This window comes from Cygnus atratus, chromosome 5 (genome assembly GCF_013377495.2).
Source record: "Cygnus atratus isolate AKBS03 ecotype Queensland, Australia chromosome 5, CAtr_DNAZoo_HiC_assembly, whole genome shotgun sequence".
Classification (NCBI taxonomy): domain Eukaryota; kingdom Metazoa; phylum Chordata; class Aves; order Anseriformes; family Anatidae; genus Cygnus; species Cygnus atratus.
Window position 1 is genome coordinate 53040383 of NC_066366.1, and position 14983 is coordinate 53055365.

Below are 14983 nucleotides of genomic sequence, written 5' to 3' on the forward strand. Positions count from 1 at the left end.
TCACTGTATTCTTCCTGTGTAGTAAAATATCTTTGCTTTAACACTAAATACTTACAAGAATAGACAAGCTTTTACTTAATTGCACAAGTTTGTGAATTGTAGATTAGAATAGCTGTTGAAAATATTTGGGAATAAAATCTAAATTTTGAGGTACATAATTTCATGCGCTAGCATGACTGAGAATGTAAACCTTAATTCACACATGGAGAGTGAAGCTCTGGCTTCACAGAAGGGAAGAAGTACATGCTGCATGCGTTCACCTACAGATTTTTTTGGTCTACCTCCAAGTAAATGTCATTTATTTCTGAGTACGTGACAGGTAGAGCAATGTCATTCCACTGCACAGGGTTACGTCTGTGGTAAGAGCTCCTAACACTTCTCTGTGTTAGGAACTTGTCCTCAAGTAGTAAGACTGAGGTCGTGGTTTCAGAGCCATTTTAGGCTGTCGTTACCTAGCACTGTCACTGAAGGATGAGGTCTTACCCCCAGCTGCTTATTCCCATCCCGTACAGCAGTACAGGAGTTAGTGAAGCTATAGGGCGAACCCAGCTGGGAAGGGGATGGACCTGGGAGGAGGTGAGGGGAAGCCAAGCAAGCAAACAGCTACTACTACAAAACAGAAAACACTTTTCCTTAGTTGCCTCCTCAGGTTTAGCTGTGCAGCTGTATGAATGCTTGTACTGAGGCAGAAGAAGCCGCGATGTGAAGAGGGAAGTAAATAGATGGAGGAGCAGTGGAACAACTTTTGATGGCAACGTCAGTCTCCCTCTGCTTGAAGTATGTGGAACTAGGGCATAGAATTTATGCCCATCCTAGTGTTAAATCAATGAGGTCATAATGTTCAAATGACAGGTTGTGATCTTGTTTAGATAGTTTATGTCATGATACCTCATGTTTATTATTATTTTTTTTTGGTTTTGCATATGAAGTTCTTTCAGGTTTTCTGCTTTCAGAATTGTAGATGATTAGTCAGTACTTATGACAGAGAAAACGAGCTACAAATTGGGTTGGCTCACTCCTGGTTCATCCTTCTCCTGCTGTGCTAGTCTTGGGTGGTAATGTATTTGTGATCCCCTTCTTCACTTTGAATCATTATTCCGTAGAAGAAATAGATGAGGAATCCTGCAAGTTCATCCCTAGGGCTACTGATCAAAGGGGGTTTTCAACAGTCCCATCCCATATGAGTTCCTGCTGCTCCTCTGTTTCTAACTTTTGCTGTTAAATGTCTTTGTTCCCTGTGAAAACAAGATAAATGTATTAGCAGAACTGGCAAATGGTGGGTAACTTCTAGAGGCAAATATCCGTTTCATGGCTGTTAAAGTTATTCGTCTTTCATTATCCGGGAAATTCTACACAATTTAGCCATTGTTATGTATAATCTTCAACTCTCCCGTTCTACCCTTGTTCCTCTGTTCTTGCATGTTTTCTCAGGAGTGCCTTTTTTTTTTTTTTCTTCTTTAAAAATAAGAGGAGGAAAATAATGAAAATAGGAAAGAAAAAAAAAGTGGTTTATTCCTGAACTGACTTCATATATTTCAATCTCGGCAGCAGCCAGGACTCTTGTACCTGCATTCCTCCATCTGGTGCTGTTTCTGCAGCAGTTGTCTTTTCCTGCCTTTCCATGTAGTGGAAAGGCAGGAAAACTCCTCTCAAGTCTGTGGCTGGAGATATGGCTGGACTTCTCATCCTTCCATACCTCTGATTTTGGCTGCAGCAGGTGTAGTGTTGCTTAAAGAAGAGACTCATCTCTTGTCTCACTGATACTGCAGTCACCTGTCAAGCATTCTCCTAGTCCCTTTCAGCCTTCTTTGGTTTCAGTTCCTGCGTGTTGCTTCTCTTCCTCTCACTTCTGGCGTTGCTCTGCTGTGACTTCGGCTTGCAGGAGCTCATCCAGCTTTGCCATTGCCTGCACATTTTGCTGTCTGTGACTGCTTACAAAACCAGTGGCGGTGACTAACTCTCTAATCATGTGGGGGCTGAATTCCTGATTTCCTACAGTATCCTTATCTATGCTGCTGCTTTGACTCCAGCCCATCAACATCAGTGTCTTTATATCTGCTTTTAGCCCCGTCCACCCTGCCCTCCTTCCTTGCTTCTCCTGGGGCATCCAGACGATCAGTATTATCTCGTCATTTCTTGATTGCTCTCTGTTTATCTGTGCGCATCCCCGTAACGTATATCACAAGCTTAGACTATAAAATATTTTTTGGCTAGGATTTTTTTTTCAGGACAAATAAGAGTGCTACACTTGTCAAAAATGATGAGCATGTATATTCAGATATCATTTCTGAGTGTGCAGGTTTTCAAAGTGATTGGCTACTGGAGCCGATACCATCTATTCCCCCGGTCTTAAATTATTCAGAAAGCAATACAAATGCTTTCAAAAGATTTTCCTCCCCCTTGTATGTGCTTATAAAACAAACAGAGAATCAATCTGTTTTTTAGGATCATCACCCATTTTCAAGTAGTGTGTTTTTCATGATTTTGTTTACCTCTCCTGCCTGTTTTCATATATTTACTCCTAAAGGACCCATTTATATTATAGTAAAACTACAGCCTCATTCATCTTAATTATATGTTTTATTTGAATTACTACCTGCAAATTGATTATTATGTATATATTGGTGATAGAGCTGAGTTTTGACAGGTTGTTAAAACCTAATAGGCATTAAAAATTTGCAGCAGGTGAGCTCTGTAAAAATCAGCCACTGTATTTAAAAATAAATCAATATAAAAGGAAAAATAATATTTTGATGCAAGTGAATTTATATTAAAAAATCAAATGATAAAAATTCTCTTAGGAAGAAAACTTGTAGAATGGATTTTTTTGCTATTCTAATTAATACAAGGTCATATTTCTTATGTGAAAAGCTTGGATGAAATTTGTTCTTCACAAAAATTAATTTCAGAAAATACTATTTCCCCTTAAAATGATTAATTTATTAATGTGATGAGTTTGTTAGGGGAAGACCCTTTTTTGCAAAGGTTTGTAGTTCTCATTTCTTCATGTTCTGTTCTGAGAAGCAGGAGGTCTTTCTGCTGTGTTTTCTCCTACATCCCTGGGACTGTTGACAAATCACTCGACTGCATCCTCAAAAATTCTACAGATGGCAGGGAAAATGTCACTTTAATTACTAGTGAAAAGAACAGACTTAGGAGAAACCTAAATAGAAATCTTTTCCTTCCATTACTGGCCTGGATTCATAGCCGTGCTGGAGCAGTCTCGTTACTTCCATGCTGCTCTTGCGCTGCAGCGGGCTGCCCTGCAGACAAGATGACCCAGGCCAGATCGCTGCATAGCCCAAAAGATGGGAGATAAGGAACCGGTTCCTGAGGTAAGGACAGAATTGAACCAAGGTCTGTCTGCTTCTGGATGAATGTGGCTGGCTGCGGGATGAGTGAGTACATTAGCGGTTCATGTTCTTATTGAGACAGATTTATGTTTCTCCTTAGTCAGGCAGTTCTGCTGCAATTTCATTTTTTCTAATGGAACAACTTTGGCCCCTGAATTCATTAGACAAACCTAGAATGTGATCGTTTACACTGAGGTATTGAGGGCAGCTTGCCGAAAGCTCCAACCTAGCACTAAATTTGGTAGACCTGTTCTCATTTGCATCAGTGGTGGCTCGCTTATGAAAGCCACTTGGGGGACCTTTGTCAATCAAGGCTGCTTCTCAGCACTGGGGGTTCTCCTTGCTTTCCTGCCACAGGTGGAAGTGTAAGCAGGAATCTCCTCTTGACAGAGCACCGTGACACTGTTGGTGTCACTGCGTCTGTAGGCACTTCCTTTGGACTTTGTATTTTGTCTGTGTGCTTACTAAAGTTTGATATCTCCATGAAAAGTGGTTCCTCCCCACCAGTTCCGCAGTCCTACTTTAGCACAGGTTTGTTTTACCACCTTTTGGCTCTCCACAAGCTACATAAATTAATTTTGACACGTATCCATACTGAAATTCTGCACCTTAAAGTCTCTCTCTTGAGCTCTAGTCCAAGGTGCTGAGGTTATAACCACGAGAATGGCTGCCTGTTTTCTGGGTGTCTGTGCAAGCGAGTGCGATTTTAGCAGAAGTTCCTAAGAGATGAACATTTGTAAAATCTGACCTGTGGAATTACCTAGAATAAACATTTAGCCAGAGGGAGGAAAATTCAGCTGCTCTGTGAAGTCTGGTTATCAGCACTACATGTGCTAAGTTTGCTCTGGATTCCAGACTGCAGGGTAAAGAAATCTCCTTCAGGCTGTTCAGTCACCATGGCTAGAAAGCAAAAATTAACAGGCTGGATCAGTTTTGCAGCCACATTAGATTATTGTAATTTGTCACTGCCTCACGTTGCCCTTGCACTGCTGAGACACGTTAAAGAGGGAACTGTCTGCTTGAGGCAGCCCGAAGAGAACACTTTTCTCTGCAAAATCAATCGCCTTGGCTGTTCATTCTGGATTCAGTTTCTCATTAAGATAAATGTCAACATTTTAGGGCTCCTTCCTTCCTGCCTGGCTTCTCCTTTTCAGCAACTTCCATTGACATCATAATTCCAAATTTATGACATCAGTGTGTAACCACAGGGGAGGGGGCTATGCCAGAGGTTCAAGTGTTTTGGCCTCATTACAGCACCTAAAAAGAGCAGAAGCTGAGCTCTGAGAGTCTCTGTCTAGGGTTTGAACAGTTGGAGAGCAAGCTGACAGGAGGCTCAGTTTAAGTGAAAAGCCCTCTGGCATTTCCCGTATGCGCAGCTCCCGTTCGGCAGAAAATCTGGCCACACACAGTTCAGCAGCCTGTAGAGTCCTGATCGTTGCTGGCTTCACGAGCACAGCATCGCCTCCGTGCTGAGATCTTTTGGACTGGATTTGGGTGAGAACACCGCTGCTTTTGTTACCCCTCAATGAGAAGCCTGGCCTCTACCTAAAAAGTTCAAGCCCAAACACTCTTAACTTTCCAAGAGTGGGGCCAACGGGATTTTAATAATGATAGAACAACAGAATGAAACAGCTGCTTGCCAGGCTCAGGATTGCTGCTTCTGCAAGAGATGCAGCTTGTCCTCTGAGGGCACTACGTTGTCCCCTGGCGTGGAAGATGCCATATCAAAACACAAGCTTTGCGAATGCTGTAAAGGGGCTACGCCGTAAGCCCCAGATAGGACCAGAGGTCGTATTTCTTCAGTGTAGATAAAGTTAGTTGTTAGAAGCAAAACTGGAACTGTCAGGGTTGTTTACATTTCCCATTCCTGCCCTCCTGCCCTCGCCCTGGAATGAAAACATCTCTGGAAGCTTGGAGGTTGGACCCCTGTTTTCTCAGAGTACCGCACGACAGTGCGTGGTCTTTGGAAACACCCGTAATGGTTTGGCCTTTACACCCTGGGTGCCTGTGTGCACGTGGGTTACTGGTATCTGTGCTTTCAGCTCTGTGTAAAAGCTCCAAGGGAAGCTGACTGGTGGCCTTGAGCAGATAACACCAGAGCAGATCCCCAGGGTCTCCATGCATAGCTGAGCTCCTTCCAGCTTCCTGGAAGGCTGCAGCTTCCTGCACGAGCCTTTTTTGTGACTGTAAACCATGCTCTCCTGAGGCTTAACTGGAAAAATAACAGTGCTGGCGGGCTCCTCCCTTTCCGAGAGCATGTAATGGCCTGAGGACCATCCCGCACTGAGGTCTCGAGAGTGTGTTCGGACCCACCCTCATCTCCCACCTTCACTGGAGGAAATATAATACAAACAAAAATTGAAGTACACCATCAGTGTATTTGTTCTTGCCCGCTCTCTGCCTTTTCTTATGCTACCTCCCCCTCGTCTTCTTCCCCTTCTTTGTTCTTTCCTCTCTTCATTTCTGCCCTTTTCACCTAGTTTTCTCTCCTTTTCTTGTTCAAAAAATCCTAAACTTCTGTGTTTCCCTCATTTTCCTTTAGTCTTTATTCTCTTGTTCCCTTTAGTTCCTGCCAGACCTTTCTGCCATTTCGTCTCATTGTTCCAGTCTCTTTTCATCCTTTCTCCTCCTTTCACAAGCCTGGATGAAGTCTTGCTGAAGAAATGCCATTGTCCAGGACTCTCCTGTTGCTGCCCTGCTGCAGCTTCTTTGATGCATCGCGGCCTCTGTCTGCTCTTTCAGCAGCCAGCTCTGCACCAGGGGAGCCTTTGGGGGCTGAATTTGGTAATTACACTCCCTCTGCCCCAGCAAGGCAGCCCAACCGGATCCCAGCTTTGGCAAAGTCACCAGTCACCTTGCCATCTATATAGAAATTTTTTAGAGTTAAATTCACGTGGGTGTTTCTGGGCATTGTGTGTCTTCCTTGCACTGATCTAGGATTTTAGTTGGTCTGTTGAATTCCTCTGAAAGGTGACTTCCACGAGGCTAGAAAGAAAGAAAACTGATTTGGAAACTTTTTTTCTCTGAAAAGAGCTATTTTTTGTGGCCAAGCAGGCAGGAAAGCCTGAGGCTTTGAAGGGAAAGCGCCGAGGCAGACAAATTCATTGGGAAAGAAAGTCACCACAAGGCCCTGGCTGTGCTGGCGGGTGGTTGGCTCACAGAAAAACAGCTCGGTGACCTTGAGCTCCTGATATGAAGATATTTACAGAGAATATTGCCCTGGGCTGTGTGACTGTTCAAGGAAGGTCTCCTCCTCCTCCTCCTCCCCCCCTAAGGTGAAGCCTTTGAAGCACCAACCAGCAGCCCCCTGGGCAGTTGTTGCAGCAGGGCCCGAGGGGGCAGATCCACCAGGGTTGGCCCTGCAGGAGGTTTCTGCCAGGAAAGACGAGTCCTGAAGGGCCGCACATTTCCTTGTGCAGCTCTTGGGCTGTGCGGGAGGCTGTGCTACAGGGAGAGCTGCGGGGGGGAGCAGGGAAGGCAGCGACACCACTGGGATGTAGGTACGCCCCAATGGGCCAGGTGCACCCTGGGCGAAGAGGAGGTGAATCAGGCAGTCTGCAGGCTGAGGTTACCTACGTTTTCATGTGGATGAACAGACCTACGTCTCTTAGAACACATAGATCTGTGATAGCAATGTAGTGTAAGATCTGTCCAGGCAAAACTCAGTTTAATCATTTCTTTCAGACAACAAAGTGATCCGGTGGACAGGTCAAACACCAGCCCCAGGAATGCTGGTGCAAAAGCCACGTGGATTCTGATAAAACAGAGATTTCTAGCACTGCTCTCCTATTTCTGTGCCGTCAGGAGGCAGTGAGATTGATATATGTAACAGTGCACATGATTTCCTCTCCTTTTCTCTCTTTCTTCCTAATATGAGAATTAATAAAATGACCGGTGTCATTGACCAGTAACCTCTGCATTTCTGCACCAGTCCTCAAACCACTCCTTGGGCAATCAAGGCTCCCAGCCCTTTCGGAGGGCAGACACTGCACACGTTTATAGCCCCTGAGGTGCTGCAACTTGCCCACAGCTCTTCCCAGGCGGCAGTGCAGGCACACAGCCCCAAGGGGTGCAAACCAAGCCTTTCCCCAGCCAGTTGCTTGCAGTCCCTGCTGCGCGTGGCTGGACGTGTCAGGGGCATGTGTTGTTCGAGGTGTCGTCTATTTGTGAACTGAGCGAGTCCCTCTGCAACGTCAGGTGCCCCTCACGCTGTGAAGTGGACGTGCCCAGATAAAAGTCTTTGTGGGAGATGCTTGTGCCTACTCCAGTTTTGTATCTCAGCCATGGCATGGTTTACGTATGTGTCTTTGCCTGTTTGATTTGTGACCGTTATAAACCTAGCTTAAGGAAATTACATTAAAAAAATAATAATTATGAATGTGCCCACATATGGATTTACTCTTTAATGATGATTTAAGTTCTAGTGCAATTACCATGCAACTTTCTAGTTTAATAAGCACCCCCCTTGCCTTATGCTGTCCCCCATATGTTCCATGAGCTGGTCAGAGACCCACACTCTGAAGGATTAGTCAGATGATAGAAATAAGAAATTAGCCTTTATTTTTGCTCATTAGTTCCTCATAAGCTTGCTACCTTTAGCAACCCCATCACAAATTATATGGAAGAGTTTCTACAAGCCGCTGTCAGACAGTGGAGGCTGCATATCAGATCAGTGGTCTGACATGATTTTTAATGTATACAAGCTACTTATATTGTTCTGTTAGGAAATTTAGGATAATTGCTTGTAAGAAGTGACTGTTAGCTTTGGTTTCAACCAAATGAGGAGACTCCTTAGTAATAAGGGGAGCTCCTCTTGGAGAGCCCTTCTCTGTCAGAAGTGAGCGTTTGCTGACTGATGGGGTACTCGGGAACAGGACGGCACAGACCCTGTGTGGGACAGGGAAGGCACAGGCTGGGGTCTGTGCTAATGAGGCACAGAAGGAGGGAGCGGTTCCCTGCCCTGACTCTGTCCCTAATTAGTTTTTGAACATTTTAAGGACCACTGAAAGTAGCAGTTACAGATACGCATTAGCTACCAAGAAACAAGCAAGGCCCTGAATAAAAGGCGCAGATATTACTCCTGCTGCATTTTCTGTTGCTGTCGTCTGTTGTCGTTGTCACTGTAGTGCATTTTCATTTAGGACTGGAGCTGTAGCAGGTGGGTCTCAGGGAGTGATCAAAGCAGTGTTAATTGGGACATGGACACGCTGAGGGGTGGCAGGGATCACCTCAGCTCCAAACACAATGCACACACCTGTGGTACCTGCCTGGCTCTGAGACTACATGGCTGTTGGATTTGCTGGCTGGTTGTTTCAATGCCCAGTTTGGGTGACACAGAACTGGGGGAGACCTGTGGGCGCTGCAACCACAGATTTCCAGCGTGAAGGGCCTTCGCCCTCTGGGGAAGTGCCAGAGAAGTTACGGGGACCTATGTATGGAACACCTGAGAAACGATGGAGCATTTGCTCAGGGCAGGTCCCTGAGGAAACCCAAACGGTGCCACATCCAACACCGCCTCTTCCAGGTGGGCGGGAAGGGGCAAAGAGATGCGGGGAGGGTCGGGGGGGCCCAAACCCCGGTGTTCCCTCAGAGAAACCGTTCCCATTTGGGGGCGGTGGGCACCCAGGGGTGGGGCGGGGGAGGGTGGGAGCACCCCGGCGTGTGTCGGGCCGCTGGGGGGCGACAAGAAGGAGCCGGGGGGGGACACGGGGGGACACCAGGCCGGGCCCACCGCGGAGGCTGCGCGGGGCGGGGCGGCCCCACCGCGCGTGGGTGCGGAGCGGGGCTGGAGGCGGCGGCGCCGCTTTGTCCTGCCCACACGCACACCCCCCGCGCCCCCCCGCACTCACACCCACACACCCACACCCGCTCACACACACGCAGCGCAGCCGGCGGGGAGCCGGCAACATGGCCGGGCCGGCGGAGGGGCCGCCCGCCGCCGCCGCGCTGCCCGGGTAAGGGGCGAGTGGGGCGGCCCCCCCACCCCAGAACCCGGACGCTCCCCCCCGTTACGGCCCCCGCCGCCTCCGGGAAGATGAGGTGAGTGTGTGTGCGGGGACGCGCGGGTCCTCCCGTGTCGGTGTCACGCCGTGTGTGTGTGAGGGGGGGGGTAAGATGGATGGTGCGGGTGGGTGGTGACATCGGTGGCGCGGTTTTGGTTGTCGCTGCCTCGAGCCGCCCGGCGGGTACAAAGGCTGTAAGCAGGCGGCGGGGAGCCGGGGGGGGGCTCCCGGCTTCGGGCTGCAGCTCCCCGGGGGGACCGAGCCGCCGGCACAGCCCCCGGGGGCGAGGCTTGTGGCGAGCCCCCCTTTCTGCTCCCCCATCTGGGCAGGCAGCCTCCCAGCCCGCAGGTTTCCCTCTCCCCAGGCCGGCTTGTCCCTAACAGAAAAGGGAAAGGATCTCCTCCGGGCGGGCGAGTGCCCGGTGGAAGGAAGGCGTTGCTTGTTTTGGTTCGTCCTCCCCCAAACCTCGCTCTTTCCTCCTCAATTCAGGAGTTGACTCGAGCTGTCAGTATCTCGGAGCAACGCAGCCTCTGATTCAGCTAACGCCGGTGGTTCTTTCCACTGAGTTATTATCTTTAGAAAGGTAAAACCACTTCGGGAAACGTTAAAAATGGAAGTAACAGCCGCCTTTCTGCGGTGCATAATCCCCGAATCGCAAGGTTTGCGTTGCTCCTGGAAGTCCGGCTGAATGCATTTACGGCTGCATTTACTCCCAACGCTACCACGTGTGCCACAGGCTTGGAGGTGCAGTTATATGTGTGTCTGTCTTACCGTCAGTTTCCTTCACTTGCTTTAAATGTTGTCATTGGGGAGGGCTGAAAAGCACACAGGTGTGCAGTGCCATGCGACCGGTGTCCTGCACCTCCCCGGTCAGCACACAAAAAGCACATCGCCCTCTGTCTCACCTGGTCTGCTCGCGGGGCTGCTCAGGGACCACCAAATGCAGCACGTGGCAGCCAAGTTTCCCCTCGCTCCCTCCCCTCTGTCAGCGGAGCTGCTCCCCAGGACTCGGACTCTTTGCCCTGTAGGTGACTGGTAAGCACACCTCGTGCCCCAAGTGGGCACCACGGGGCTGGCTGGAAGCTGGCACGGTTGTGAGGCTGCTCCGTGCGAGCCCACGCAGTTGGTGGGTGTGCTTTTTGGTGGGAGAGGTAGCAGGAAGGAGGGAGACCCAAAGACAGACTGCGAATTGGAGTGCCATAATAATCCCCATCAGAGGAGGTGTGAGCCACAGGGCATTCTGGAAAGAAAAAGCAGCTTGCCCCCGGGAAGGGCTTTGTGGTTTCCCTGTTTCCTCATGTCTGATGGTGGTGGATGGACAGACAGACAGACAGAAGGGGTGCTCCTCTATGCTGGGCCCCTCGTGCTGGGCTGTGCCCGTTTGGGCCGGGGGCAGCGCCTGAAGTTGGGCCACGTGCGCTGTGGATGCTTCTTGGCGTAGCTGCTCCTCTGTGTCTCGCCCATGTGATGCTTGCAGTCTGCAAGTGTGTCACCCGTAAAGCAGTCCTGTCTCGCCAATACTGTACCTCAATGTACGTGCTTGCTCCGTCTTTCTAAATGAGTTTCTGCTTTCAAAGGTTTCTGTTTCTGATTTTTTCCTTGCTCGTATAGTCTTTACTCTATGGGTACTACTTATCAGTAAATATATGCCTGCAAATCACCTAAAACCCTTTTCAGTGACAATTCCTGTTTAATAAATCTAGGCTGTATAATTCCAAAGGGCCCTGGCAGGCTATGAAATCATTTAATAAAAACCTTAAAACACTTGCTTAGCCACGTGTGTTTTATTTATATTGCTTTTTGTGGTGAATAAATTGCAGTGCCGTTCTTTGCACAATTGCTATGTGGCAGTTATATGATGCTTGCCATTTTTAAGTAAAAATTTCCATTTATATTTTGATAATTTCTTTGTCTTCACTTCAAAGGCATAAAATGCGTGTGTAGTGGGTGTACCACAGGCCTTAGTACTAAAAGATTATAATAGACATTTTATCTCAAAAGTGGTTTATGATTCCTGGTGGAAAATGCTGAAGTGCAGAGGTGTTATGACTTCTTAGTATATAAAAATATTGCTGTAGTACGATAAATATTGAGGTTATTCTACAGCAGATACTCACTTATTCTTGCAGGTAACAGAATTGTCTCATATTTGGGATGAGAAAATGTATCTGAATATTACTGTAGATAAAATAAGATTTGTACGTTCTATCAATGTAAGTGTAACCTTGCATTTGTTAGTCAGAAATGTAGTTTATAAGGATCTGTGTTTCAGTGGTCTCTCATTAAAAGTAAAAAACAGCTATAGCATATCGTGTGCATGCTTGAAAAAAAAATCTTCACAGTGTCTCTCTTAGCCATGCTGATAAGTTGGCTATATGTGCTACAGTCCTAAATTCATAGCATAAACTTGGTTTAGTAGCAAGAACCATAGATGTTTCTTTCTTTTTAAACCTTTTGTTTTGGACATAAACAAGTGAAGTCTTTACATTTGATCCAATCAACACAAAGTGTAGAGCATTTCATTTTCTTCCAAGTTTTCTGCTCACGAAGCAGTTCATGAGGTAATTCAAGAGGTTTGCCAAAGCTTTTGATTTGCTTGGGGGCTAACGGGAGCTATAGGTATGCATTGTTAGTTACTAAGGTTTCTTTGTCATCTTTACTCCTTTTTTTCTGTTTCTCTCCATAACAAATTAGAGAGAATGTGTTGTTTCCATTTATAATGTCTCTGGAATTGGGGTTGCTGCCCTTGTTGGACTAGTGGTCCGTGTAGCCCAGCGTGCTGTCTCCTGTAGGAAACTCGTAGCATCCCCTGAGATGGATAACAAACTCAAGTCGTCTATAAAGTCCCATTTAGCCCTGTCGCTGGTAATTGATTTCTGAGCTGGAGCAGTATGTTTGCAACTTAGTTTGTTTAATTCTGTCAGACTCGGAACTTGAGAAACCCCGTCCTGTCCTTTTCTGACTGCAGCTCTTTGCCTTGGCTTGGAGGCGTGCCGTGGCCGAGCTGTCACACCGCCTTGCCTTGCGTGGAGGTTGGTGGCCGTTCAAGCCAAACCCGTGCCATGCAGTTCCACCCGTGTCATCCATGAGAAAACACCCAGCCCCTTGGCTGTCGTCATTTCATCAGCAAGATCTCAAGCGTGGATGCGGTGCTGCAGGCAGAAAGTTGCTTTTGTGGCTCTGCTTAGGTCTTTGGAGGGGTGCTTTGGCTCTGGCTGCGGACAGCCCCTTTGTCAGCAGATGCTGTACCTCTGCTGAGGGTGCAGCACGGTGGCTGTGCCCGTGCAGACACAGTGGCCATGGTCCTTCTGCAGCCAGGCAATGCCGGCTGGCCTTCAACATGCCCTTGGTGTAAGGAAACGCGAGCAGGCAGGCCAGTTATATCACTTTTATTCTCATTGTTACTCCGTGTGCTTAAAAAATAAACTTACTTTCCCGTCTCTAAAATGAGGCACAAACTCTGGACATCTTTTTGTTCATTCCCTCTTTTTGGAAATCTTTTGTCTTCTGTTCCTGTAATGATACAGGCGAGGCTGAGCATAATTTTTAAAGTGAGGATGCGCATGTCTGTAACTTAGTGTCGTGCTTGTGTGTGGCGTTTCACTCCTGTGCTGTTCTGGATCACTCAGGCTCTATTAAGTAACAGACATCCTAATGCAGAACAGCTCTGTTGGAAGTGTGTCATGGTTAAAGGTGTCTGCGTGTTCCTTCTTTGTACCGAGCCAGGTGCTTGCATTTGACAGTACAACACTTATCTCTTTGTGAATATTTACGTTTTCTGTAAAGAAGCATCAAAACCTTTCCAAAAGTGCAAATACAGTTTAGGCTCAAATAGTTCCCTGAGACTTGCAGGCTAGCAATTTTGTGGTTTCTTTTTTTTTCTTTTTCTTGCTATCCATCACAGTGCACTGCGCGAGATGAGCAATATCAAACCTCTTTAGAAAAGATTTCTAAAGCTGCCGCCAAAGTGAAATGTATCCTGACTAATGCTTAGTCCTAATAATTACAGAATTAAAATAAAAGAAATTGAATGAGCTATAGATTTTCTGTATCTAAAAAGTTCAGTGTAGATACTTTTGTTTGCTGAATCTGCATCTGAATCTTAGGGTTACCTCATCTGCTTTCTATTTACATTAAAAAATAAATACAACTAGATCATTCCTGTATTGTCCTTCATTGCAGTGGAAACTGCTCTGGTGTACGTTGGTGGTGTGCCTCCAAGAGGACGGGGAGTTTCAGGATGTGTGTTCTGCGCTTTTCATGGTCATTTCAGAACGCTTGGGATCCATCATCCTTTCCCCCTTTTCTTTTCCTCAGCCCTGTGTCTGGTTTCAGTTTCTCAGGAGTGCCGAGCAGAGGGGAGGCAGCTGTGCCACGCAGCTCTGTCTCACCCCTTCCATCTCCCTTGGGCAGGCTTCATCCGCAGCTCCCCAAGACTTCCACCTCCGTCTGCTTTTTGATCTGACGCGTTATAACGAGGGGAAGTGACCAAAAGATGCGCTCGAGTGTTTGGGCAGCGAGGCTGCCCTCCCTGCAGCCGCAGCACGAGGAGGAGAGGCCAGACCTCTGCCCGAGGTCCCTGGGGGGCCGTGGCAGCACCCAGCAGTGCGTGGGCTGGCCTACCTTGCTCCTGGCAAAGCGTACGTGCAGGCTGTTTGCCAGCACCTGGGAGATGTTTCCAGCTGTAGGAGGCGGTGTCACGTGCTGGTTCACCCAGCACACCGAGGGTAACCGCTGGTTCTCCTGGGGACGGCTCCGTGCCCATGGGTGTGTGTGCACATCCCTCCGTGGTGCTCAAAATGTGTCTCAGGCTGGGCTGTGACTGTGTGAAATCAAAAATCCATCAAATTTATTATTTTTTTCCCATCTTTTCGTTTCTGGAATATTTACCACCACACAACTTTCCTTCCAGTGAGACTGTTTCTGTGTTGAAGTAAACATGAAGAATGATATTGACAGTCTTTCTAAAATGATCCTTGGCTTAAAGGTTATAAAGGCGTTAAAAATATCTATTTTTTAATCAGAGAAGACAGACGGGGCAAGTCCTTACCAAAAAGCAGAGCCTGGAAACCTCCTTCACATTTCTGTTTGCCAGAAGTGCCATTGTGCAGCATCACAGCAACTAAGGAGGCATTACGCTTCGCTGGGTGTTTCACAGTTGTTGAGTGGGAGAGACATGTGGGGGCCAGAAAGTTTGGATTTGCCTTCCTGAGGGAAGCCTGAAGGCCTGATGTTTGTCTCAAGTTCAGGGTTAACTTATGCGTTTCTTTTGTGCTCTGGTTTCTCTCACCCCAGCTGTGCCAGTTTGGCCATTTGCAGTTTGGTAGGGTGAACGGGATCGTTATGTCCTTGTCTGCAAAGACAGAAGGTAATTCCCACCTTCCACACATGAAGAGCATACATGTATAGGGTAGGAAGCAAGGGTCCCCTGGCACCACCAGAAATGTTCATGGAACCATTTATCCAGGGAATGCTATTACTGCAACTTAGCATTTGCTATTTATGAAGATGATGGTCCTGCCATTCCTCTTACCCACCACAGACTCTTCTGCCCGGGCTCCCCAGTGCTTGCGTTACAAACCGTGAGCCCAGCCAGCAGTGCGGATGAGCGTTTTTAAGGACTGACCA

At 47.5% G+C, this 14983-nt stretch overlaps 1 protein-coding gene across 4 annotated transcripts in view; it reads left to right on the plus strand.

Moving 5' to 3' along the window:
- The first annotated feature begins 9124 nt into the window (after positions 1 to 9124).
- EVL (Enah/Vasp-like) overlaps positions 9125 to 14983 on the plus strand; it is a 146197-nt gene continuing 140338 nt past the window's right edge. Inside the window, exon 1 of one of the 4 annotated variants that reach the window (XM_035566827.2) lies at positions 9125 to 9392. In XM_035566827.2, coding sequence (XP_035422720.1) covers positions 9388 to 9392 — 5 coding nt within the window. In that variant the 5' untranslated portion in view covers positions 9125 to 9387. Of the gene's footprint in view, positions 9393 to 10028; positions 10100 to 10195; positions 10380 to 14983 lie in introns of those variants that run through there. The other 3 variants (XM_035566829.2, XM_035566825.2, XM_035566822.1) reach the window with 3 other exon arrangements.